General features: G+C 39.7%; 1 gene segment (V, D, J or C); it reads right to left on the bottom strand.

The window, feature by feature from the left end:
- LOC116568647 overlaps positions 1–26,271 on the bottom strand; it is a 47,893-nt gene extending 21,622 nt beyond the window's left edge. The window contains 3 exon segments of the C gene segment in view: positions 1,811–1,879; positions 25,684–25,995; positions 26,091–26,271. Of these exon segments, the coding sequence occupies positions 1,811–1,879; positions 25,684–25,995; positions 26,091–26,148 (439 nt within the window).
- Between the last annotated feature and the right edge of the window lie 530 nt (positions 26,272–26,801).

Consider the following 26,801-nt stretch of genomic DNA (forward strand, 5'->3'; position numbering starts at 1 on the left):
ACAATTTTTATAGAAACTTGAGGCACAAAAAGCAGTATTTCTCAGGTTATATTTGTAATAACATAATTTTAATTTATAGGCATAATCCAATGAAGATATAAACTATTTAAAGTGAATACTTGAGGGATGCTTGGGTGGCTCTGTCTGTTAAGTGTCATGACCAAGGTCATATCCCAGAGTCCTGGGATAGAACACCTTTCCTTGGGATCCCTGATCATTTGGAGTCTGCTTCTCCTTCTCTGTCTTCTCGCTCCCCAGCTCCTGTGTGCTCTCTCTTTCTCTGTGTCTCTCTCTCATGTGTGCATGCTCTCTCTCTCAAATGAATAAAAAATACAACATTTTATGAAAAAAATGAATATTTGATTTTTATGTTCAGTAATATAATTTTATATATTCAATTATAAAACCTCTCCCTTGTTTACATCCTGATGTTTCCACTGGAAACAGAGAGATCAGCTTAGGTTGAGGCTAACAATATATGAGGTACTGCTAACTACATTCTGCTTATTTTTAGAAACATGCAACAATGAGTCTTAGAAATTGAAAGTATTCTGCAAATACTGTCCAATTGTTCCAAAGTGTCCTGTGGACTTGATCAAAATTAACACATTTTTCTATACTCCTGATTTAAGAAGAACTCCACTGGGTGAGAACTGAAATTTGTAGGACTGACTTTTGTAATGATGGATCATGTCCCAACTTATGCAATAGATATTTTCATATTTAATTTCATTTAGTTCCACAACATCTACTTGAGATGGTGGCTACATTGACAGAATGGATGGAAATAGCAAATGTTAACAGAATATCTGTCATTATAAATCTTTAACATTTTATTTTTTTTTCTCTTTTCCAATTTTTCCCTAATGGGCATATATTTTTAAAACTTTATAACGTTAAGAAAGTGATAATCAATAAATCTAAATTTATTTGCTGAAGAATGATTATATAGAAAGTGATAGATCCTGACTCAAAGTCCACATTTTTCTCTGCACCACAATCTCCCCAAAAAAGAGCTTTTAGGACCTTCTGAATTACCTCTGTGTGACCATTATTTAATTAGACTGTAACGTTTATATTGCAGTTAATTGGGAAAAAAACAGGACTAGAATATTGCTTTTCAATTTGTGAATTCACATGTGCCTATGCGGACAACACAAAAAAACGCCAGAATATACCATTCCTTTCATTTTTCCAAAGTTTCACTAGCCCTGTGAAAATTATTTGAAAACACTTAATCAACTAGATCCTGTAGGGTAGACACATCCGTGTGAGATGTTCTCCCTCATCCAGGCAAAATTTTACCTCTAAGTCTAATGAAGGATGAAAAAATTTACTAGGCTGAATTTGGAAAAACCAAACCTAGCATTGACATTCTTGGATATGTTTGTGCAGTTAAATATGTCAATAACTGATATGAATTGCCTTCAGAAAAAAAATGCAAGTTTATCAATTTTTGTTCATTCCTTTCCTTTGGTTATTTTTCGAATCTAATAAATAAGATATACAAAATTCTTTACAAATCTCTCAACACAGAAATCCCTAAAGGATTAACAGCTCTACCCCTTAGGAACTCCATATGCTCTAGCTAGTTAGCTCCTTGTTAATCCTCTAAGCTAGATCAGGCACATCTACCCCCAAGACTGGGACAGAGTCAACAATCTCTCCTAGTAACCCACTGCTATTTATGATCAAACTCGGACCAATCCTAGAACTCTGAGCCAGCTCCTAGGCTGCTGCTCCCTACCTCCCACCCACATCACTTATGTCCTCTCTCTACCTTATAGGGAAGAATTTAAAAATATCTTACCTGTAACCCTGAGCAATGTACCAGGACCAAACACTTTTTTGTACCATGAGCCACCCCAGCCCAGGTACACTGTCTGAAAAGCTTTTACAGAAAACTTCCTGTGTGCCTCCTTTAAAATGTGCCTGTATTCTTTCAATATTTCTATAAATATATATATATATATATAAGTAAACACTGCTAACATTAAATAAAGATGAATCTCAAGCAAACTCACATTACATATGAACTTAGTCAAGAACGGATGACCTGACCCCTCTCTGCCTGGACAGCTTGCGTTTGTCTTTTTCATCTCAATCACACACGTTGGAGAGTCTGATTTTACCTTTAGTCACCATGTTCCGGAAACTTCTAAATATTTTTTCTTAAAACGTTTTCATGTATCATATCAGTTCTTTTCCTAGAGTGTAATTTATAGTTACTATTTCTGTGATTTTAACAAGAATAAAGATAGAAATAATATTAAGAAATAAATATTTAAAAATTAAAGAATTTTAAAGTTAATATTTAAAATTTTAATATATGAATATTTTATATATATATATATGCATAATTTCTACACACTGAGGAGTGGTTATCTGTCTTGATGATAAATTAAATTATTTCCAGAATTTAGTCTTCGCTGATACAAGAACAGATGAGTTATTAAAGAGTGAGAAATATTAACCCATTTACTGCTGAAAAACTGTTCTTTGAACTTCAGATTGCCCTAATAAGTTCAAAGATATTGATTTAAAACCCTGAGCTACTCATCAGAAGATCTTAATTCAATTTAGTCTTTTTGTTGCTTTCCCAGCAGGAGTACAAAGGCAGTCTGAGTTCTGCAGCTGAGTCCTACATATAGTACAACTGCTCCTGTTCTTCTGCCAGCTTCCATAGTCCAAGCAGATTTGATGCGCATGCAGAAAGATTGAAAGGAATAGTGTCAAAAGGACTTGTCCCTTTATAAAAAATACCCTAAGCGTCACATTGTGAGAATTTAATAAATGCATATTCAACATGACTTACTTGATGTCTTGGGAGGAAGAGAAGCAATTTTAGTGCCATGATAAAAAACAGAAGCATTGTTTTCTGCATGAGGAGTCATACAGATTTTGAGCTATCACTATTACACATTCAACTGCATAGTCTATTTAAAAGGTCAGACTACAAAAGACTATATATTCAGAATACATTTATGGCTTAAAGTTTCTCATAGCGTATAATGGTTAGACCATGCAGTAAGGAACAAACAAGTATCTATTGTATCCCAAACTTTGCCATAGTAACTAGTCATGTGAATGTAGGAAAATAACTGACTCTCTAAGCCTCAGTTTCCCATCAGTGAAATTGCAATAAGAAGATCCCTTGTATAATTCTCTTAAGGATTGAGACAAGACACAGAAACAAGGCAGTATGGTGTCTGACTCTCACTAAATATTAGTTAATAGTATTATTGTCTTTAATTGCATGGTTTGGGGCACCGTAATCAAATTTTCCACTAAAAAAAATGTAGATTTTATAAGCAATAAGTATTTATTATATAAATTAAGAAAGCAAAGGAGTTCCTGAATCTGATATTTTATGTGTCTGGCAATCACAGGCCAAAATACATGGGGCTCCATCAAGTTGCAATCTAGAATACTTATCCACTAGCTACAAGCTTTTTGAGTGTTGTGACCATGTCTTGGGCACCCTTTAACCTCTAGTGTCAAGCATAGAAACTGTCTTCAATAAATGAACAAACAAGGATGTAAAACCATGCTGACAGCTTCTTTCCATGGACTCTGGAGATGAAATGGTTTTCTGAGCTCACAAATTCTATTAAACTGGACCATGTCTAGGCAATATTACAAAAGCCATGAGAGCACAGATTTTGACTAAATTCAGCCTACCCACTAAGAAACTAGAGTAATAACATTATGTTGATTTATTGATGATCTATAATTATACACTGGAAGAGTTAAATTTTTTGTTCTGCTCTTTAAGATGAGATCAAAACCAATCATATAGGTTGCAGATTATTAGAGAAAGGAACACTATTCATTAAGAAAGGAGCACTGTTAAGACTATAGATACTTCATCAAAGAGTGTGTCACGTAAAAGGCCGCCAACATGAAAAACATCTTGAACAAATAACTTACACAAATATGTCACAGATATGGTCTCAGAATCATTTTAATTTCAAGCCTGCATCTATAGTTTTGTGTGTATATTTTCTACAAGTAGAATTTCAACATGCTTGCAAGCAAGAAAGTAAATAAACCATTCACAAAGTAGTTTTATTTCCATATACTGCGACGTTTTGTCACAATATATGGAAACATTTTTTAGCTGCAAAATTACTAAGTGCTAAGTTGATCCTACATGTTTTTTCTAAAAAGCATCTATCAGCTTTTCATTCATAGTACCTAAAAATAACAAAGTTACTTACCAGGAGAAGTTTTTGTAAACTTAGTTCCTTCCACAGATATCTTGATCCAGCCTGGTTAACGGTTACCACACTGGTTAGAGCTTCTACAGAAATGTAAGCCTTCTCCTGAGGTTCACATCAAGGCCAGCAGGTAGAAACCTTGTACTGGCAGTTTGGTCTTTTGAGGCCATTAAAAGTTCTTGAATATAGGCTTCATGGCATATGATATTTTATAAGTTTTCCTCAGACTAGTTAATCTAAATGTCTGCTTTGATGGAGGCAACAATCATGGAAAATGCTCAAAGAAAATAGAAATGAAGAAAGCAAATAAAAAGGAAGAGAAAAGGAGGGAGGGAGGGAGGAAAGGAGAGAGAGAAAGAAAGAGTGAGCGAAAGGAAGGAAGGAAGAAAGAAAAAGAAAAGAAAGATCAGGATAAAGTGGTCAACCAATGACTTTGCTAAATTACCAGAAACAGTGTTCAGAGAATTAAGAGGTTTTGATTTCCAGGTGTTCAAGTGTGTGAAACTGCTCAGAGATGCCTCATCGGAAATCTCTTCTGTTCTCACAAACACCAGCCTACTGTGTCAGCAGTTTACATCTATATTTCTGAGGGAGACAGGCTTCACTAACTGAAAAAGCTAACATGTCAACAGAAATATACTAGGGAAATGTGGACAATGGTCTCCATTTTTTAGTAAGTCACTTTTACCATTCAGCAACACAAATCTTCACCAGGGAAAGCAAAAGGAGAAAATACTTTCTGTGATGATAATATTTTACTGGAATAAAGGGGAAAAATTGTAGAATTTTATCTCCCATAGAAAAACAGATTCTTTATTAAAACTGAAATTGGAAAACAAACCTCTCTCATATTGAAAGAAGAAGCCTCTTGGAAGCCATTCTGTGATCTTTGGAAATATACTTGGACCTTGCTTGCCTCTGTGGATAACTACTAGCTTTGGACAAGGCATTTGCCCTCCCTGGTTTCCCAAATCCCATCCTCTGTGTGAACATTAAGCTGCGTATGTGCAAAAGGCCCTTTTTTTCCCAACAGCTTATGAAGCTGTGATTAAGAGCCAGAAAGGGTCTGCTGTGGCTGCTCAAGTGAGAAAGGAGTTGAGGGTTAGTAATGGAGAAGGTTTCCTTACAGATCCTTCTGACTCTGTGACATTGCAAGATCTCAGCATGCACAAGAGCTCGGGGTGGAGGAGGGGGGTACTTCCTGAGACGTAATGACTTTAAGGGTTATCAATGAAAAGACTCTTATCTGAACCCAAGCAGGAACTGGGCTTGTGTCATTCATCATCCTGGAAGAGCTATCCAGGATTAATTTCAGTAGTTCTCCTTTTTGTTGGTACCACTGCTGAATGGGCTCTCTAAGGACCATAGAGAGCCTGCATCATAGGTGCATGCTTCTGTCTGCTATTCTGGCAAAGGGGACTTGATCCTGAGAAATTCTCGTTTTGCGATCTTCATTGGAAAAGCAAAGGAGAGAAATCAGAAGCAATTGCATAAATTGACAGTGGACATGAAAACAGTGAACCAAAGAGACAGGAGAGTAGTCAACCTGCAAATCAAGCTGGAGACACGTGTCCATTCATGGAGTTGGTGTTGCCTTGGAGTAGTCAGAATTTTCTCCAGGATGGGCATACATCAGGACTGGGGAGGTGGTAGCAAACTTGTTCTTCAGAGGCTAGGAAGTTTTGTTTTAAAGGAAGTTTTGTTTTAAAACCAATGAAAGACCTTCACGGTAAGATATGTCTCAGTGGCATTTTACTATGTTCCTGGCATAGAAAACTCTCAGATCCCAGGTGACTGCACCAAAACACCCCTGTTATAATAACTCAATGTTATTTTCCTATTGGGGACAACACTTTCACTTTTTTTCCTTTAGGTTTTACTTCAAACCCACCTATCCTTGAACTTTTATTCTCTCTGAGTTATGGCTTTCTCACCATATTTGGTAAGAGTATGGAGAAGTATAAGGCTATCAGAAAAACAGAAGAAAAGACCTATTACTGTATATAATAACAGTGACATAATAATCCCACAATGTTATGCAGAACTTTGTGCATTATATATACTTTATAAAATGAACTTTATACACAACTTTATACATTTTATAGATCAGTAGTCTGAAGAAAATTCACAAATTTGGAAGAATTTGAACAATTATTATAGTTATTACTTAGGTGTTATGATATGACAACACTCTGTTGTGAATAAGAAAAATTGTGGAGGAAAAAAAATCCTTTGTTTTACTTCCCTGGACTCTCTTCCTGTTCACAATTCTTAGCTTTCCAAAAGAAAGCAAACTTTACTGTTGTTTGGAGGACAACGTAAGTTGTGACATTTAAAGAGTCCCTGAGTTTCTGTGTTAGCTGAGCTGGGCCAGTGGAGCAGTTCAGTTGTAATGGGAAAGGACCCTGTGATGTATTGACCCTGTGCTAGCCCTGTCCTGTATGTCACGTTCTTCAGTCCCTGACAACCCCATGAGAAAGACTGAGTAACATTCCTGGATTGTGGCAGTTAAGTGGCTGAGCAAGAATTCAAACAAGTTCTCTGGCACTCCAAAGGCTTTGTAATTTCCATCATTCATTCATTCATTCATTCATTCATTGTATAATATTGTACACACTGGGATGGCTTCCTTCCTGGGAAACTTCTTATAGATGGAGAAACAGAAAAAAATTCACATGTCCAAAAGCCAACCTAGTCCCCACAGAAGTAAGGATAAAGATAAAGTGACTTTGGGTCACTCAGGCTTAAGTAGTCAGGAGTAGGCTGGATTTGAATTTTGTTTTTGTTATGTTATAAGGGTTTGAATTTGTTTTTATCAGAGTCCAGACACCTAGAAGTCCTCTAGTGTATTTTGTCTTTGTCTCTTCACTTGTCTTTGAGTCCTCTCCTTGTTCTGCTCCCCAGAAAGAGTCTGCTTCTCGAAGCTCTCTGAACTCTGTCGCACTGTGCCTTTTGCCCAAGGTTTGCTTACGTGGTGGTGAATGGTCAGGGAAGCAGACATCCTCTGATATTTTTACTAAGTCCCAATTTTAAGCAGATACGGTGAAACTGGGTCTTAAAGACATGGCCTTCACAAGTATTCCTGCCTCTTTTCCAGAGGTGGAACAGTTTCAAACCTTATCTCCCTCCCTCAGCTGCAGGAAGTTCCTACCAACTTCAAGTTGTGGTTGGATGCCCACCCTTGAGTAGATTAAAACGTGTTACTTTTGGACAGAGGGGAGATCTTCTGGGCAAAGTTTCAGTGATTGCCTCCTTTGCCTTCCTTCAACTGCCATGGGATTCCACCAGGGCCTTCCTCTGCAATGAAGTCACTTTTTTCTATGGTGGGTAGATTAGGTCTGGATGGATCATAGCTCTTGTTCCCCTCTTGCAGCACGAAGGGAAGCATTCTCTAGATTGTCCCTGATCTTCCATGTAAGAATTTCTTGCGGTTCTGGAGAAGACACAAAAATACCCCTTATATATTCCTAAGGTTCACACTCTTCCTCCAGCCTATGGAGCTTTTATTATTGCATTAACAAATTCTACTTGAATCATCTGATCAGGTGAATGTGTTTGACAACATCTGTCCAAGGTGAGCAAAGGCTCACCTCCTGTTTCTTCCTGCAAGTGCCTGTCTATCTCCAGTTCTTCTAAAATTCATATACCCTGCAAACTCAATTCCCTGAACGACTCAAACAAATTATTGTTTCATTCCTACTTTTTTGAATATTATTGTAAAATTGTAGCAGTGCTGTTTTCATCTCTCTACATCTCTGAACTCAGGTGGCTCCTGTGCCATATATTTTGATTTATTGTTGTTTTTCTATTTTTCTTCCATTAAAAGTCTAAAAAGCCTGGGCACCTGGGTGTTTCAGTCAGTTAATCCTTCTGCTCAGGACATGATCCCAGTGTCAGAGGTTAAGTCCAGCATTACCTGCCTCTGCCTCTCTCTCTTTTTATTCTCCTTGCATTTTGCTTGTTTTGTTAATTGCATTGATTATTTTTCTTGAAGAACATTGACCTATAATTTTGTAGAGTGTCTTATATTTTGAAATTAAAAAAAAAATTTCCTCAAAAAAATTTTCTTAAAGATAAATAATAATTTAAAATAAAATTCAGAGAAGTAACTTTCAGGTGATTTTAGCCTAAATTCTACTATTTGTCTTTTCCATTGGTAAATTGGGTTTATTTCCTTACTGAGTTGTGACATTTCTCTTAGTACTCTTGATGAGGGAGCAGGAAGCTGGCTGAAGACAAAGCAAAAGCTGGCACCTTGCACCCCCTCTCCACCGGCTCCCCTCAGTAAAGTGTGTGACATTCCGCAGGCACCCCTGATTGCCATCAGTGAGAAACAAATAGTTAACTTTGCAGAGATCACAATACTGCAAGACAGGAATCTCCCAACTATCTTGATGTAAATGGCTTGCTAAATAAAAGACAACAATGGTCTTCTGGCACCTTGTAGGCCCTCTTTAGCATATGAAAGCTCCGTTGAAACCTCCCTTCCCCTCACCTTACCCCAACCACAAGGTACTTAACCTGCCTTCTCTCACAACCTGGGCAGCAGCTCTTTCTGCCCCAGGGGTCCTTCATGGAGTAAACTTTGTCAATATTTTCTCTTATTTCATCTTGAATTTTAGTTATAGTTACAAACTCATTTCATCATACTTTGTTGCACAGAAAGGGTCATCAAAAGTTCTCTGCAGGATCTGATAACAAGTATTTTATTTAGTTTTTTGGCCTAAGGTCTCTGTTTTGAGTCCTCACATCTACCATTGTAACACAAAAGCAGTCATAGACAGGAAATAAATAGGCATGGAAGCATTCCATAAATTTCAGCAGGTGTTCTATTTGTTTTACTAAAAATTAAATAAGAAAAGAGTAAGTTAGAGGTTTTGTTTCATATTTTGTTAAATTATGTTCAAATATGCCATAATAATCCACATAAGCAATGTAAAACCTGAATATAGAGAGCATTAGATATGCTCCAAGCACTTGGAAGAAGTTTGTGTGTATAATTTAAGTTACTCCCCTAAACAGTTTCTTCAGTTAAATATGATTATATTTTAACTTTTCAAGTGAGGAAAATAAATCAATGATATTTTAAGCAATTTATCTAGAGTAAGTATGGGCAGGATGGATATGTCACAAATGGTCATTGAGGAAACACTGAGAAATAGGGAAACAAAATAAAAATAAATGTCACTCACAGTATATTATTCTAGGGCAATGATTGATAAACATGTTCAATAGAGGGCCAAATGGTCAACATTTCATGCTTTCTGGGTCTCTGTTGCAACTCCTCAACTATGTCTTTGTAGTGCAAAGCAGCTGTAGACAATTCCTAACCACAGGGTCAAGGCTTTGTTTCAATAAATGTTTACAAAACTTGGGCTTGCCTGGCAGGGGAGCCTTTGCAGACCTCCTCTTCTATGGTAAATACTATTGTTATTATGGTTAATTGTAGATTTTTAGTTTTTCTTTTCTTTTCCTTTCTTTTTTCTTTTTTTTTTTTTATTTCAGGGACTTATAGAGCTGTAATGATATTAGATGGGAAAATATAAATATATAACAATTTTAAGTGTTATATATACAATTATATTTTACATTTTTATATAAATAATGTCATTATTAAATACAAAAACAAACAAACAAAATATTGACAACATTAGTGCTGAAAATACTGACTCTACCTTTGCCCTCCATCTTGATCAAGTCCTCTCCTGGGGCGACATGTTCTGGGCCTCTTGGAGCTTAACATTCACACTTAAGAAATGCCCAAATCTGAGGAAACTTGCAATGACCCTCACTGAATTTTTAAATTTCATGCATAATTCTTCTAAAAACAGGTTTTCAGTATCTACATTGTATCTTGTCGCTTCAATGCCACGTAAATAAGGCTGTCCTTTTGATGAGGGAGTAGGAGGCTGGATGAGGACAGGGCAAAAGCTGGCGCCTTACACCCCCCTCTCCACGCGTAATATGTGTGGCATTTCTCAGGCACCCCTGAGTGCCATAAAACGATAAATAGTTAACTTGCAGAGATCACAATCCTGCAGGACAGGAATCTCCCTTGCTCTACAGTTGTCCTAGAGATCTAAACAGGGAGGTTACCTTATCAATAGCACAAATTTTCAGAGGCACATAACTCTCAGTTCCTCAAGCCCTAATGTCTCCCTCCCCATCATAAACAAAACTGGAGGAGGCTGAGGTAGAAGGGAATGTAAATGATAGCAGGATCATAACACCCCACCAAGAATCTCCCAACTATCTGGATGTTAATGCCTGACCTAAAGAGGACATTGATCAGTCCATAAGGTCAAGGCTCCCCACCCCACCTTGTAGGCCCTCCCTAACATGTGAGAACTCTGTTGAAACCTCCCATCCCTTCCCCTCACCTTTCCCCAACTGCAAAGTATATAACCTGCCATCCCTCTCAACCCAGGGCAGCAGCTCTTCCTGCCCATGGGTCCTGTCCCCGTGCTTTAATAAACCACCATTTTGCACCAAAGATGTCTCAAGAATCCTTTCTTGGTCATCGGCTCTGGACCTCAGCCCACCGAACCTCACCTAGGTTCTAGAACTTCATCGCTTTCACTCCTATTCATCATTGTAGCGTTTCATGGATGTCCTGTGCTGAAAAGTCACAGTAGCTCCATCGCCCCATATGGGCAATTCAATACATTAATGTACTGCTCTTCTGAGGAATAAATAAAATAATCTTTGTAAAATATTCAAAACAGATACTCTGAGAAGCTTAATCCCTCTTTTCTTTCACTTCTTTCTTGAAAGAGTTCATTGTTCTCTGACTCCATATTTCATTCAGGAGGTCTTCTGACCTTTTTTTCTGTAGCTGTTGTAGGAGACAGGAGAGGCCTTGTGAGACGTAGGCCCTCAGATTCATTCTCCTGGAACCCACCCCAGTCAAGAATCATGATGGGCAGGGTATGGAACATGAAGATTTTCAGTTTGCCCATGAGAAGGTTCTGACACTGCTGGGTTAGGAATACATTTTGCATCCATAACATCTCTGCCTTTGATAGCATCACCTGATTCTAAGAAGGAGAAACAGAGAATGAAGATGTTGTCATGATCTAAGGGAACCAGAGGTAAACTGTGCATGGTAACTATGTGGTCAGATCTCCAATAACCACAAGTATCAAGTTTTTCTGAAGTAAAGAACTTTCCTCTGCATTTGAAAGTGACTCTAAGGAGATGGGGGAGGAGGCTTTGTAATTTCACACATTGCTTGTGTGTATCACTATATTGATGGAGATAGTAATTTGTGAAAGACCTTCACCATATTTTCTTGACAAATAAAAGGAGCATATATTATCCTTTTTAATCATCTGATCTGTATTCAGGATTTTTATTTTCCTTGCAGAATCCTGGAGAAAAAGTTCTTACAGGTGTTTCCACCATGTTGGAGGTGCCTGATGTACTCAGGACATGTTCCAATGGCATAGTGCTCCTTTTGTCCTAGTATTGACCCTGAATGTGGAGTGAGGTGTTGCTTCTATATTTGTGGCACGGGATTTATACCTTGGTGTCTTCTATAACTAAGACAACTGCCATTTACATAGGGATATAATAATCATGGATTCCTTCAATATGGCCATAGGATGGTAATAAAAGCATGGAATTTTTATGTTACAAATGTCCTTCTACCTCCAAAAACTGTAATGACCATGAATAAAATTGGAAAGTAATAATAAATACTTAATGTAGTCTCTATATGCCTTTACTGTCTTCATTTTGAATCATTTAGGTACTAGAAATCTCTCTCTACTGTGCATTACCAGACAAATGGGTTTTCCTTCGTACATTTCACTATGTATTTTCCAGGTTCCCTAACAGCCTAATTTAGGGGGATAATTTAGTGGGATTTCCTTGTATTGTCCTGCAAACTGCTTACATTTGTACAATAATTGTCAACCTCATATGGGCTCACCATGTGAACAGAATCAAAGATGTTTTCCTGCCAACCTCAGGAAATACAACAGAGAGAGAGACTCAGGCTGGGCACCCAGCTGTGCAGCCTCTGTGGTTGCCCATATTGAGAAGGATGTGGGTGGGTCAGACCTGAAGATGGTTCTTGTGCAGCTTCTCTTGGCAACTCTGATGCTGTGGGTCCTAATCCAGCTGCCAAAGAAGTACATGGCCTCATCTTGTTTCCTTAGGAAATTCATTTTCAAGGTTGAAGCGGAAGTTTGTTGTTCTTCCCACTTAAGTGACCCTAGGTAAGATGTGCTGAGACAAATGTGAGATATCCTATCCCTGATCTTGCTTCAGTCAGTACCAATAGATGACTTCTTTGTTAATGTCCTCAGTGGTAACCTTGCAAGATATACGGGCACACTCATCTCTTGCTCTGGAGACTGATATTGTGTGTTGCTCAAACTTTAGCTGCCCAAAGCCAACTGCAAGCAAAGATAAATTCCCAAGAAAAAATTATATGGAAAAAAAAACAACAATAAATATTTTCCTGAGTTTCTTCTGTAGACTGAAGTTCCTGGGGGATAATTCATAGGCTTGGGAGACAAGAAAATGAATGCTTTCAGCTGTGGCATCTAGTTGGCTGGGCTGGCTCCCCTGTGATAGGGTAAGAAGTGAGGTTCCTGTTACAGAACTCCTCAGGTCAGAGGCTGAAGGGTGGGGCTGCTTCAAGTTTCTCAGAAGAAGTCGTGGCTTAGATATTTCTGTGGGTTGTTCCTGATCTGTCCCAGATGTGAGCAGGTCTGGGGCATCCTGTGTCCCCGTGTAAGTGGGCTCCCAATCTGGAAAGAACTTCCTGGTAAATGGATCTTTTTGGGGTATGGCAGGATTATTCTCACACCCACTCAACCATTCCCTGCAATCTCATACTGCAGAACCTTGCTCAGAAGCATGAGGACAGGCATTTTATATAGAAAAGTCAATTGATGGTTTATTGGCATTTTATTTATTCTCTGAAGACAGCTAATCTCTGCATTTGTGTTGTAACACATTGGAAAGATTTGTGTCACTCAATGTTCAATATTAATCTGCCTCTGCTGTTGGGGACAATGTAGGGTTCCTTGTATTGTCCTGCAGTGAAGAAGTGGTTTAGTTCAATAATCAAGAGACACCAATTGATCTGGTTCACTGCCTCTCTCTGCCACCTCACCCTGTACCAGCTGTGTGACCTGGACGAGTCAACGACCCCTTAGTACTTCAGTGACCTCAGGAGTCAGACGTTCTTGCTAATACTGCAACAGAACATTTCCCTGATCTGTGTTACACGAGTTACATGTGCTGAAATGAGAGAACATGGAGAGAGAACTCGGACACACTCACCCATACCCAGCCCCCCTACACCCTTCTTCCATACACATGCAGGTAGGCTTTTCTGCTCTTGGCAGGTTCTCTCTCCTCTTTCACAGGGAGAATTAACAGTGGCCCAATATGGTGGCCTATCGAACAATCTCAATGAATTCTAAGCTCTGTTGTGATGACCTCATGCTGGCCCAATCTCCCCACACCTCCCAGCCAAAGGAAATTGTTCCAATTCCAATCTACTGGACCTCTAGTGTACATGTAAGGAATTGCAGTCCTTAAACTTTTTGGTGAATTCCAGTTCAGAAGGCATGAACTTAATACCTTTGCCTCAACGTTAAGCCTAAATTCATTAAGCTCTAAATTTTTTAGTTTTAAAAAGGACCAATAATAATCAAATTACAGAATGATTTTTTTTTTTTTACATGCAATAATAATGGCACACAGTGATTCCCTGTCCTACTGTGAACTTTACCCACGTATTGAGTCTCTGGATGCTGAGATAGATGATGGACAATGGTACAGCCTGTGTGCTGTCAGCCCCCACAGAAGACTTTCATTCCAAGAACACTTTGAAAGCAGAGATCCTGAGGTCAACTGGAAATATGTGCAAGTATAATACAAGATGGCTTCCTGGAAAGCTCCAAAAGTGTTTAAGACCAGGGGAGACTGAGGCTGGGGAGCTAGCGGTGGGCTGATTGTGGTTGCTGCTGTAGGGAAGGATGTGGATGCTACAGACCCAAGAAGATATTCTGTTGGTTGTCTTCACAGTTCTAGGGTGGTGAGTATCATTGGCACAGTAGTAAATGACAACATCCTCTTTTTCTATGAAATTTATGGCAGGGATTGAAGTAAAAATTTGAGAACCATTTCACCTCAACTTTGTTCTACCCACCTACATGAATTTGAGTTGGGATTTTATTAAGATTTCAAAAATCCGGTCCTCCAAAGCCTGATTGTGTTTTGTCCCTACCAGTGAATGACTACCTTTTCAAAAATCGTTCTGGATTTCTTGCAATATATGTCAATATTTTTCTTTACTTAATTTTTTTTTCTTTACCTTTGTGAAATGTGTATGTGGAAATGTTCCCTCTTTGATGGAACTGTAAATAAAAGAAGAGCATTTCCAATGAACTTCCTGTTGAAATATTTTATTTATTTATTTGAGAGAGAGACACAGACACAGAGAGAGTACGAGAAGGGGCGAAAGGGAGAAGCATGTTCCCTGCTGATTAGGGAACCCAACTATAAGGCTCAATTCTAGGACCCTGGGATCATGACCTGAGACGAAGGATGACACTTAACCATCTAAGCCACCCAGGCTCCCCAAACTTCTAATAATTATAAGAAACATTACAGAATTTCTTTGCCTTCTCATCCAGATGGAAATGGTCCAGGAGTATGACTCAGGAGCCCAGAAGAAGAAGAAAGTGAATACTTTCTTCTTGGCAGATGATACCCCATCTGCCAGGCTGTGTCCTACAGAAGCAGGCAGGATAGTGGGTGCCTGGTGGCTGGATGCCTCCCGCCTTAGTGTCAGGAGGGCATGGCCTGAAATGGGGAGGATGAAAAAAGTGGTTGATAAGGTCGATTGCTGGCCCATTAGTGCTCACTGCAGACTTGGAGGGAATGAGGGCACTGTGTTTTGTAGGCTTCTTGCTGCTGTGCTCATCTCAAAATAAGACTGGTGGTATCTGGAGAACTGTTGACATAAATGTGAAGGGACTATGAAAGAATCTTGATTTCTGTGGAAATGAGAATTGTTTCTACTTGCGAGGAGCTATTTAATGAAAATACTTTCTCAATATAATATTTAAAAATATTGCATGTTTAATAAATACTAACTTTCAGAAGAGGAAATATTTAGGGCACCTGGCTGGCTGAGTTGGTAAGTGTCTGACTCTTGATTTTTGACTCAGATCTCAGAGTCTTAAGATTGAGCTACACATTGGGCTTGTGCTGAGTGTGAAGCATGCCTAAGATTTTCTCTCCCTCTGCCCCTCCAAACCTCTCTAAAAAATGAGCTAATACTTAGGGAGTATTTTTTATTCTTGAAGTTTTATTCTAGATGTCCTTAACCTTGTCCATCCTCATAACAATTACATGATATGGATGCTTGTAAGTTTTCATTCCATGGAACAGGACAGCGAGGGTCAGAGGAGTGACAATTGAATCAAGGATATTCACAAAGCTGCTATGTAGGACATGTGTTTAAATATCATCCTTGATGAAACAGAAAAAAAGACAAAGATGAAGATTAAAAAATTCCCTTGAGCATCTCACCAGGAGCAAAAACTCTCTCCATTATGGTCTCTGGACTTATCGATTTCTTCTTTGAAGATACATGGACATAAATGTTGTTTTGTGGGCTACAAATTCCTTGATGAGTTACAGGTACAATATACACAGGGTTTTGCAGTCTTCTTCTTTCAGTTCACATCATATTCTGAGCAACTCACCACGTCACTGAAGCATTTCTTCATGTCACTTAGGAGCTGCCTGAATCTCTGCAAATTTCTTAATCTCTTTCTGCCTCAAAAATCCTCATCTAAAAATAGACGTGATAGCAATCCTACCACAGAACTTAGTGTACATTAAATAACTAAGAGCCTTTCAGCCTAATAACTGCTAGTCCAGGTTCTGAAATACAGTAAACTTTTGATAATAATTACATGTGTTTTCTACTACTATCATTCCACAAATTCAATATCCTCATACTGTCGACCATTATTATGTACACCAAATTTTCATGTGAAAAATCTTTGGTGACCCCTTTGAAGTACTATCCTTGAAAATCAGTCACATATTATTAGTACTTTATGTTTATGCATTTATTTCTCCATATTCCTTTTTTTCCTCCATCTTTTCTTCAGCAAAGCTTTTTAGCTTGCCTTTTATGATTTCCATATGGTTTTCTCTAAATGTATGCATGTCTTAAAACTTGAAACAGTTCTGCCTAAAACTTGTGTGTGGCTCTGTCACATACCATGTGGAGTTAATGTGAACTCTGGCTTGAGTCCTGCCTGTGGAGAAAAGAGAGGAAGAAGCCAGGATGGCTGAGTTTTCCTCCTGAGGCAGCTGCTCTGTTTTCCCTCCTTTCTGATAAATACCATTTCTGAAGTGATCCATATTGGGAAGTTGAATGTTGTGGAGGTGGAGGACGGTAGACCAGAAGGTCAATGGCCTACAACTAAGAAGACTAACTCTTTCTATGTAGGAAGTTTCACCCTGGGAATGAAAAGGACTAGGAGACAGAAGGAAGGCACCCATGGTAACTCTGGAGAGAGGTCCCCTGGTCCACCATGGCTGCTAAGCATTTCCTTACAGTCCCTGTGTCTGTATTTGTGTTTATGGCTGTGTGTATCTATCTGTGTGCGTGCATGGATGAGTGTGCAAATGCATTTGCATTGCTTTCTGTCCTGTGTGTTTGTGCATATGTGTGTCTCAGTGCATGTATTGTATTAAGAGGTAGCAATTGTGTGAATATGTCTAATTGGGGAAGCCCACACTTTCTACCTGACTATAGCTTAAGGAAGGCTGAGGAACAGTATCTGACATTTTTCCTTCCTATAGTGGGAAAAAACTCATTCTTTCACTCAGATTCATAAGGTGTGGTATTTCCTGGACATAGACAAGGGTTTCAGATGCTAGGAGCTAAGAAGGAAGATAAATGGTCATTTCAGAAACATTCATGGAAAAATGTGTTTCTCAAATTGAATTATTTCAAACATGGAAGTAAATGAAGGTAGAAGTTATCTTTTATTTATTTTTTTAAATACTTTCAAAAATAGAGATTTTATTTTCTTTATTTTTCATAACTTTAATAGCTTTCAATATTGAAGGCATTTTATACATAATAGGTGAACACATTGGCTCCATTATCTCATTTAATCTTCACAAAGCCTACTAAGTGGGTGATTTTATTTTTGGTTCCATATTTCATATGAAAAATGGAGGCTTTGGTCACACCAGTAATTTTATCAAAGGTCTGACATGAGTAAGTGGCAGAGCAATAATTTGTACCAGAGGATCTATATCTAGAACCCACAATCTTAAATAAGATATTTTATTTCTGGGCACCTGGGTGGCTCAGTGGGTTAAGGCCTCTGTCTTTGGCTCAGGTCATGATCCCAGAGTCCTGGGATCAAGCTGTGCACTGGGTGTGTGTGTGTGTGTGTGTGTCTGTGTGTCTGTGTGTGTGTGTGTCTGCTCAGCAGGGAGCCTGCTTCCTCCTCTTTCTCTGCCTGCCTCTCTGCATACTTGTGATCTCTGTCTGTCAAATAAATAAATAAATAAAATCTTTTAAAATAAGGATATTTTATTTCTTCCATATGTACTTTTAATATATAATATATCATATACCACTATGTAATAAAATATGCATGTATATGTACATAAGTATGTAGGTATTTTCAGAGGGGTCTATATATTTCTCTCAATGTACCAAAATGCGTGCTTAGGATTCATTACAGGAAATACTCTCAATGTGCTTCCTCACTAATGCTTCCTGGGATTCACTGATTCACAGATTGATTCAGCAAGTGTGTATGGAGGCTGCACTACAGACAAGGCTTGTACAGACCCTGGGAAGGTCACAGACACAGAGAAAAAGGTCCTACTTGGGAGCACTTGTAACCCAGGAGCACTTGTATTCATCTTCCTTCATTTGGCACCACACCTGGCCCTCATACTCAAGTCTATGACCTCAGTCCTGTGCCCTCTCTCCATTTCAAGCCCCTTCTCATGCAGCCTGAACCATAGATATTCCCTGGAAATCTCAGGGAAAGAACTGATATGTCCTGACTCTCAGGCAGAAGCTCTCCACAGTAGGCAATCAGGTCAATGGGAAGTTGCAGCAGGAAGCCTGGCATCCTGAGGGCACAGCTGGTGGTTGTCTGCTTCTTTCCCCCTTGATTCTAGGACTGAGGTACCTGTCAGAGAGCACAGGGAGGGGGCTGAGGCTGAGGCTGAGACTGGGCTAAGTTGTCCTGTGGAAATGATGAGAGTCCAGAACTGAAGAGAGGTTCCTGGGGCTGACAGTCAGGCTCCTCTAATACTTTGTACATTTGCATGTGGCTTCATCTACTCTTTCTCTGGACTGTAAAAAAAATTTTCAGTAGAGGGGACAGGATGTCTCAGTGCTGCCTATTTCTTGTTCTCATCATATGACTTCTAAGCATGTGCTGTAAATGACCAAATACATCTGATACATCAGATACCCAAAGGCTGATTCTTTTTTTTTTTTTTTTTTTGGTACCAATATATCACTTATTTTTGGTAGGTACAGCATTGAGTAATTATCCTTTTTTCTACTGTGGATATAGATATAGATATTTCTGGTTGTATCATATTGGCTACTAATTAGAAAGAGAGAGAGTGAGACAGAGATATAGACACAGATATGGAGATATAGACAGATATGGAGACAGACACTGACAGATACGCAGAAACAGGTATGTCTAGCATAGATAGAAATATTGCAAACGGGTGTCAAGGAAGACTTTTCTAAATTAATTGTCCCAATTATTTCATGGTAAGGAGTAGAGACAGATGTGAAATGTAAAAGAAGTACTGATGATAATTCTGAGTCCTCCTCTAGGCTGAATGTTTAGTTCTTGGATTTCTCATCTCTTAATCTCAAAGCAGTTAGTGGGAGGGAGCATCTTCTCCACAGAAGACAACTGGAGATGCTCCAGCTGATTTCCTCTGACTCCACAGTCCGGGACCCATGGGGTCTATCAAACACTGACTTTTGTTGTTTCTGTTTTACTGTATTGCTCATGATGGTCAGTTTTTCTCAAGGCTTTAAATTGTAAAATTTGGTTCCTAGATTCAAAAAATAGTATTTTCATTGGTTCTTTGACAATGCTTTTTTGTAAATTAGTTTATTTTTTTAGAGTCTGAAAGCTTCACAGATTAAGGTTTTTAAAACGCTGTTTCTTGTCTACATAACTCTGTAGTTTCTACCTTCTGAACAGTCTCTGTAGTACAGATGTTTCCTTTTTTCAGTAAATAAAACAGGCCACAGCCTTTGCAGAATTATTAGAAAAAGTCACTTTTGCACCAGGTTGACACAGCCCTGCTCAAGGTATAGAGGAGGGTGGCCATGGGATGGGTTTATAGCCCCCATGGTGCCCCCTCACTTAGGCATATATGAGCAGGGCACACTGGTAATACAGAGGCTGCAACTCTGGGTTTGCTACAGGCGAAGGATTGTCATTATTGTTGATAACAAATACATGTTATTTCTTCCTCATTCTGATTTTGGAGGGAGGTGCTAACCTTACCAATTGAAAACAATTTCCTCTGGTTTTGAACAGCTTCTTTCAAGTTAGAACAATCTCCTTTTGCACATTGCTCATCATTTCTGTTTCTCTGTCTCCTGCACATTCTCATGATGACATCACTATGCATGGGGAGAGAGTTCCTTCTTCCAGTCTTCCTCCCACCCTCTTCCAGCCCTTTGCCCTGCTGGTCTTTAAGATTGGTCTCTTCATCAGAAGCATCTTGTGCAATAACCAGCCCTGAACCCACCTCCACATGGCATTCACACCATGGGATGTAGAGTTACCACCCTGCAGCTTCTGTTCTTGTTGAAGCATCAATTCTTTCTGCCATGAAATATGAACATTTGTAGGATTCTCATGGTGATCATGAGATTTCCTCCAGAGACTGAACATCAAGCATATTATCTGGCAGCTAAATGGATAGAATTCCATTTTGTTCATTGCCAGCACCTTCAGAATGAGCTTTTCACAACTACTGAAAATCTCTGAACAGCTTACTTCTCTCTGAGATAATCATACCAATTCACAAAATAGTCTATAACTAGGAATGCAAGTCAATGGGAAATTATGTCAAACCAGACATTTAGGACAGGGTTAGTGACATCTATGGGGGGTACACTGTTATCCATCAGAGTCCCTTTTCTCTTTCCTCTGATACTGAGGCATTACACAGCTAGATGTGTATAAACTGCTTAATACAATGCCTACCTAGTACATAAGGAGTCTTCATAAAAAAATAGCTATTATTAACATCTTATCTGAAACATTATGTTTCTTAAGTTTCATAAAGAGCTTGACTCTTTTTCTTTGAATGAACAAAGGAAAGAATCAAAGAAATCTATTGACCTATGGATTATAAATATTGATTCTACCACTACCAGAATAAAACTAGATTTTTGGTAACTGTTTGGTAACTTCAATATAAAAGTTAAAAAAAAAAAAGAGGGAAGAACTCACAGTAGATAGGAATGATCAGTTTGTGATCAAACATTTAAATTTTAATTTATACATGACAGAAATGTAGATGAAGGAAGGACAGAAAAGATACATCAATTATAACCAATGTGAGAAGCTGGATTTTCATTGATATGACATAAGTGGCAGGCATTTCTCTACTTTCTTTTTGTAAGAGTTAGGATTGGTTCACTAGTGTACATTTGTTTATTGTATTAAAGAACATCAAGAACACTGAATTGAATTCATCATAATACTGGTCCATAAAGCCCTGTAATCATTTATTGACACAGAGATAGAGATCTCTTTATTTTTTGCTACTTAGGTGGTGATGACTTACTTAATAACTCCACAAATACCTCAGGATCCCTCATTTAACTGAACAACAAAAGCATTAAAAATAATCTATACGTTCCTCTCTATTAAGCTGGTCAACTAGAAAAGCACAACGTTTAACGATAATTTCTCAGTACTTGTCCATTTCCTGTTTTCTTACTGAGGGAACAGGGCACATCCTGTTCTGTTAAAGATGGGACTTTGGTGGCTTTGTGGAAGGTGAAATGAAAGGAACTAGATAAAATCTCCCAACTCTGCAATTTGTTTTACTTACTTGGGGACAAATATAACCCAGTTATTTGACTACTACTTGATTATTATTCTTTTGCTCATCCACGTGGATAGTGGTCCCCTCCATACCTTGCCCTGGGAATTACAAGGTAATTCAGGGACTGCACAGATGGTTTTATGGTTTTCCTTATTCTCTGGTTGCTATTTGGAAGCAGCCAGTGGGAGCATCAGCAAGAGACTGGGAAGTGGAAGACAGTGAGGTCTGAAAGTGAGGCCTCCCTGAAGGGGGCCTGCATTGTTACAGGGACCAACATATAGTGCCAACTCCTGCCATACCCAGAGGTTCATGCTCAGGAATAAGAGGTGCATGTGGGAGAAGTCATTCCCTTTGATACCACTTAACCCACTGGAGGGATTTGTTTCTTTTTCCCAGGGCCCACTGGCTTGTAAATCTAGTGTCCAAGAAGAAATGCTTTTGTCAGGTGACCTGGGGATTGTTTTTTGAGCTTCAGTTTCCACTGGCCAACTTTCCATTTGAAAACAGAACAAAGATTCCCATGACTGTTTCCACAAAGGTTAAGGATCTTGGGGCACAGAGCAATGGGGGTGGGGTGGGGGTGGAACATTAATCCTGAGGAGGAAACGGGAAATTTCGCAGTATCCATCTTTTGTGCCCCTCAGCATCCATACTGTTAATTTGCCTAGAGGATAAATGATGCTCCTACAGCAGGAGACACACAGGGTCATACTTGAAAGCATATCTTCTTCTTCGTCTCCAGATGAACACATGAGGTTGATTTTCTAGCAACCTTCTATGAAAGGCTTTTAGGCAATAAAACTGGAAAACAATTTTGTTGGAAAAAACTATGGTTGTGTACAATTCTGCTTTAGAGGGTCTCATTCTCTCATCTGCAAGTAGACAAAAGAGATGTTTAAAAAAAAAAACCCGAGGAAATGAAAATACAGTGTTAATAGGAAGACTCAGTATTGGTGTCACTGTCTATACCTGGTATCTGTTCTGCAGAGAGGAAAAGAAACACTCAGGCCATGAAGATACACTGAGCTCTCTGGGCATGAACCTTGTCTCTAACTTGGCACATGCAGTCAGTAGGAATCAGCAAAGAAAAAAAGAGTTTGTTTTGTAAACGAAGCAAAGTTTGAAGGAGAAGGGCTGAAAAAGAGTGCTGAAGACAGAGGCTATTCCACACATTTCTAACCATCAGATGTCACATGGTATGCCTAAGTGCTCAATAACATGCAAGAATTTTAATATTAAATAGCATGTGAATTCTGTTTAACAGTAAATTTTAAAATAAAAATCAAAAGCCATACAGGTTTTTCTATGAATCAATAAGGGTATGAGTGGCATGGTAAAAACTCTCCTGTTCCCAGTGTTTAGAAGTGACGTCTCCAAGGTGTGCCCTTTCCTCTACCCAAAACTGTGTTCCTGAACCCATTCTGGGGAGTGGAACACGAAGAACATCCAACACAAAACAGTCAACATAGATCTCCACGCGTGCCCAGAAATTTTCAGAATTGTGATTCTTAGAAAATGACTCTGATGTAACAGACATTAATTTTTCCACAGTACTAATGTGTGTGATCAGTTGGTAATGGATAATAGAACTATGAAAACTATGGTTTTATGGGGCACCTGGGTGCCTCAGTGTGTTTAAAGCCTCTGCCTTCAGCTCAGGTCATGAACCCAGGGTCCTGGGATCAGGCCCCGCATCGGGCTCTCAGCTCAGCAGGGAGCCTGCTTCCCTTCCTCTCTGCCTGCCTCTCTGCCTCCTTGTGATTTCTGTCAAATATTAAATAAATAGATAAATAATCTAAAAAGAAGAGAAACTATGATTTTATGAGATGTTCTTAGACATTAGTCAGCATTAATTTCATAATTTAATGCTGCTTCTATTAGTCAAAATCATTGTGTCTCACCCACCTCAAAAATGAAACAAATGAGGGACGCCTGGGTGGCTTAGTTGGTTAAGCGCTGCCTTCAGCTCGGGTCATGATCCCAGTGTGCTGGGATCGAGTTCCACATCGGGCTCCTTGCTCAGCGGGGAGCCTGCTTGTCCTTCTACCTCTGCCTGCCTGTGCTCGCTTTCTCGCTCTCCCTCTCTCTGACAAATAAATAAATAAAATCTTTTTTTTAAAAAAGAAATAAATGAGTTGAGCCCAAATCATCAGGATATTTCAAGCATCCATCTATGCAAAATCCCCACCCATGAGGTAATGTGAGCCCCTCTCTTATAGTCAAAATGTCAGTCTCAGTTCAGCAGACATCAATGGAGTCAACACCGTACTTGGTTGGGTACATTTTAATAAGATGTTTTCAGTGTTGCTAGAATCAGCCATTTAAACAACCATTTAATTAACAACCATTTACTTAGGATAGGAGGTTTTGTTGGTCTCTGGATGGTTTGGCTTTACTGTGTGTGGCCTAAGTGTCCTTGGTGAAGCTCAACTTATCCACAAGGAGAAGGGCAGCTAGAGGAAATGACTCCAAATATGACTCGTTTTTCCCTCCACATGGGGTTGTTTGCTCCACACACAGGGCCATTCTCTTTTTAGGTTGTAACTCAAAGACACTATGGACCCATGTTGAAAACTGAGATTTACATTGACCTGGGATGACTTCTCTGACAGTGTCTTCATATGTAGCTAATTTCTTTCTAACAAAACTCTAATACTCAGGTCTCAGAGTCACTCCCCTATGGAGTCAGGCACTGAGAGGAAAGGGTTCAGTGGTATTAGGATATGGGAAGACAAATGAAGGAATATCCCCCAAACAGAGCAAAAGTAAGTTTCTGTCCCTCCCCCTCCACCACCTCCTGCACATGGTGGAGGTCTTCATCTTGACCCAGGCTTCCTTAGAGGAAAGGGGTGTCGGCGTTTTTCACAATCAGGCATGTGTTAAATATAAATCTCCTAGTGCAAAAATTCTGGGAGACATAAGAGGAGTTAATGAATCTGAGGGATTCATTATCTACAAATGTTTTGGGCTTTCCTTTCAGCAATCATTTTTACCAGTGCTATTAAGTTGTACATAAACTGTGAATCTTCAGTTGAAAAGGCATTTATTTCAGCTTTGACTTCCTCAGAGAGCTTTTCTTTTCCCCCACATATAGCAGTAGGTGTTTTCCTGTTTGGGACTGGAGGATCAGTAATATAGTTTTACTTTTCTTTTTTTCCCTTCAAGAAGTTGACAAATTTATAAGAATTTAGTAAACATAGTGATATCTTATTGGTATAATTTTACTTTATTACAGAGGATCAACCCATTACTGTGGTAGTTAAACTACCTCCCTGTACAGATGACAAAAAAGAAGTCCAAGGAATACAGCCCTTAAATCCCATATGGAGTAACATAAAAGGAGAATTGGAAGTGAGGGCCCCAGGTCTCATTCAAGGCTGTTGCATCAAACTGCCTGAGGATCATGTCCCCCCACATCAGTTCAGCACCAGGTATGCCAGTGCATGAGGGTGTTGAGAAGTTAGTCCTACCAACTGTTTGCTGTGCTTTGCTCACGGAGTCTTACTGCAAAGTAATAGGCAGTGGGCAGGACAGCAGTTTGAAAACTGGAGTCAAGAGTCCACTTCCTATTTCAGTTTTCAATTGTTTTATGGTAAATCACTCTCTGAAATGATTTGCACAATATTTTATTCCCACATTCTTCTTTGGAAATGGCCAGAATTGTCAATCGCCAGCCTGTCACAACTCCGTTCAGTAGAAATAAAGATAAGTCACAATATGAGACTCATTTTCTAACGCTGCATTTAAAAAAGTTAAAGAAACAAATAAAATTCAGGATTATTTTATTTACTGTGAGATATCAAAACAGGATTTCCCCATTTCTAAATTGAGGGTAGTAGCATTCATCTCAAGGACAACTTCTTTACTTCAACATGTAATTAATATAAAAATTATTAAGAAGGTATTCCATGTTATTTTTTTTTTTTTGTACTCTCCAGAACATGGCTTGTATGTTACACAAGCAGCCCATCTCAGGTTGAACTAGCTATGTTTCATGTGCTCAGGGGTCACATGTGGTTACTGTCTAGTGGCCACTGCATTAAGCAGCACAGATTCTGCTCCAAATGCTTCAGAAACGCTGCACTGGACTACCTTCAGAGCAGTCCCTCCAGAAGGGACAGCTCCCTGGGTGTGAGCCCGCCTGCTCGCCAGGGGCTCCTTAGCATCCAGGGTGCTGTGCAGTGCACCAATGGAGAGGGAAGGGGGCATTAGTGAGAGTCAGGGTGCTGAGAGCTGACCCCAGGACAATCCCAGAGACCAAGAATCAATGGAATGTGCCAGGTCTTCAGTGCCCTGGAAGACAGAGACCTTTTTGCTCAGGGACCTGGTCTTAGCACAGGACTGTGGTGCTCCCAGGCAGCGCAGTAGTACACGCCTTCATCGTTTTTCTCCACTTTCAGCACCGACAGAGTGCAGCTGTAGCTATCCTTGCCCTTCTCGGCATTGACTTTGTTTGCATTCAGGACAAAATCCCGTTGCACAAGGGACCTGGACATGTCTAGGTGGAGGAGCCTCTTCGGTGCCGTACCCTCCTGTTGGCGGTACCAGTGGATGTACCTGACCCAGGTGTCCACTTTGCAATCCAGAGGACGTGAACTGCCCACGCGTGCCACCAATAAAGCAGTCTGACTCAGCTTGAGCCCTGCTCCACCGCCTGCCAGGAGAGAGGGAAACAGCTGTGAGACAGTGATGGACAGGAACCTCAGGGTATCCCCTGTCCTCTGCACCAGGGAACAAGTCAGGACTTACCGGGAAACAGGAGAGCACACAGGATGGCAAGGGGACCCAGCATGGTTCTGTCTCCCATCTGATGGAAAGAAACGTTGGGTGACCTCCTGGCTGCACCTGCTGGGAAGAGACTGCCTGGGTGTGTTGCAGAAGGCAGTGAAGACCTGAGCCTCTGTTTCCCAGAGGCACCTGCAGTTACTAGTAAGAAAGAGGCTGGGAGTAGAGAGGGAGGGGCCAGAGGGCTGGGGCAGATCTGACCACAAGGCAGGAGGGAACATCAATGATTAGGCTGCTGAGAATCACTGAGGACTGTTGGTGCAAGGAGGGCACCAGTGGTATAACAGCAATCCATGATTGGACCTAAGCTCCACACTAACTGGTTTCTGCTCATTGTTTGACCAAATATTGAAAGTCACCCTTGACATGAATGCTACTACCCTCAATTTAGAAATGGGAAATCCTGCGTCACATTTTAAGTAACTCTTCTGAGGCTTCATGCCTACAGGGTATTAGGTGGGGATGTGAGCCAGGTCTGGCTGGAGACACATCTCAAGCCTCCAATGGCCACTCAGTACTGACAGAGCAATGGGTGTGCAGGCTGCTCCGGAGGCAGGGATAAGCACAGTGCAGAGATCCCTGCTGAAAAAGCAAGAGGTCCCCTGAGCTAGCCCTGGACCATTTCTCCCAGAGGTCTCCTCAGAAGATGGAAATGCCCTAACGTGACATGACAGC

This window comes from Mustela erminea, chromosome 11, assembly GCF_009829155.1.
Source record: "Mustela erminea isolate mMusErm1 chromosome 11, mMusErm1.Pri, whole genome shotgun sequence".
Classification (NCBI taxonomy): domain Eukaryota; kingdom Metazoa; phylum Chordata; class Mammalia; order Carnivora; family Mustelidae; genus Mustela; species Mustela erminea.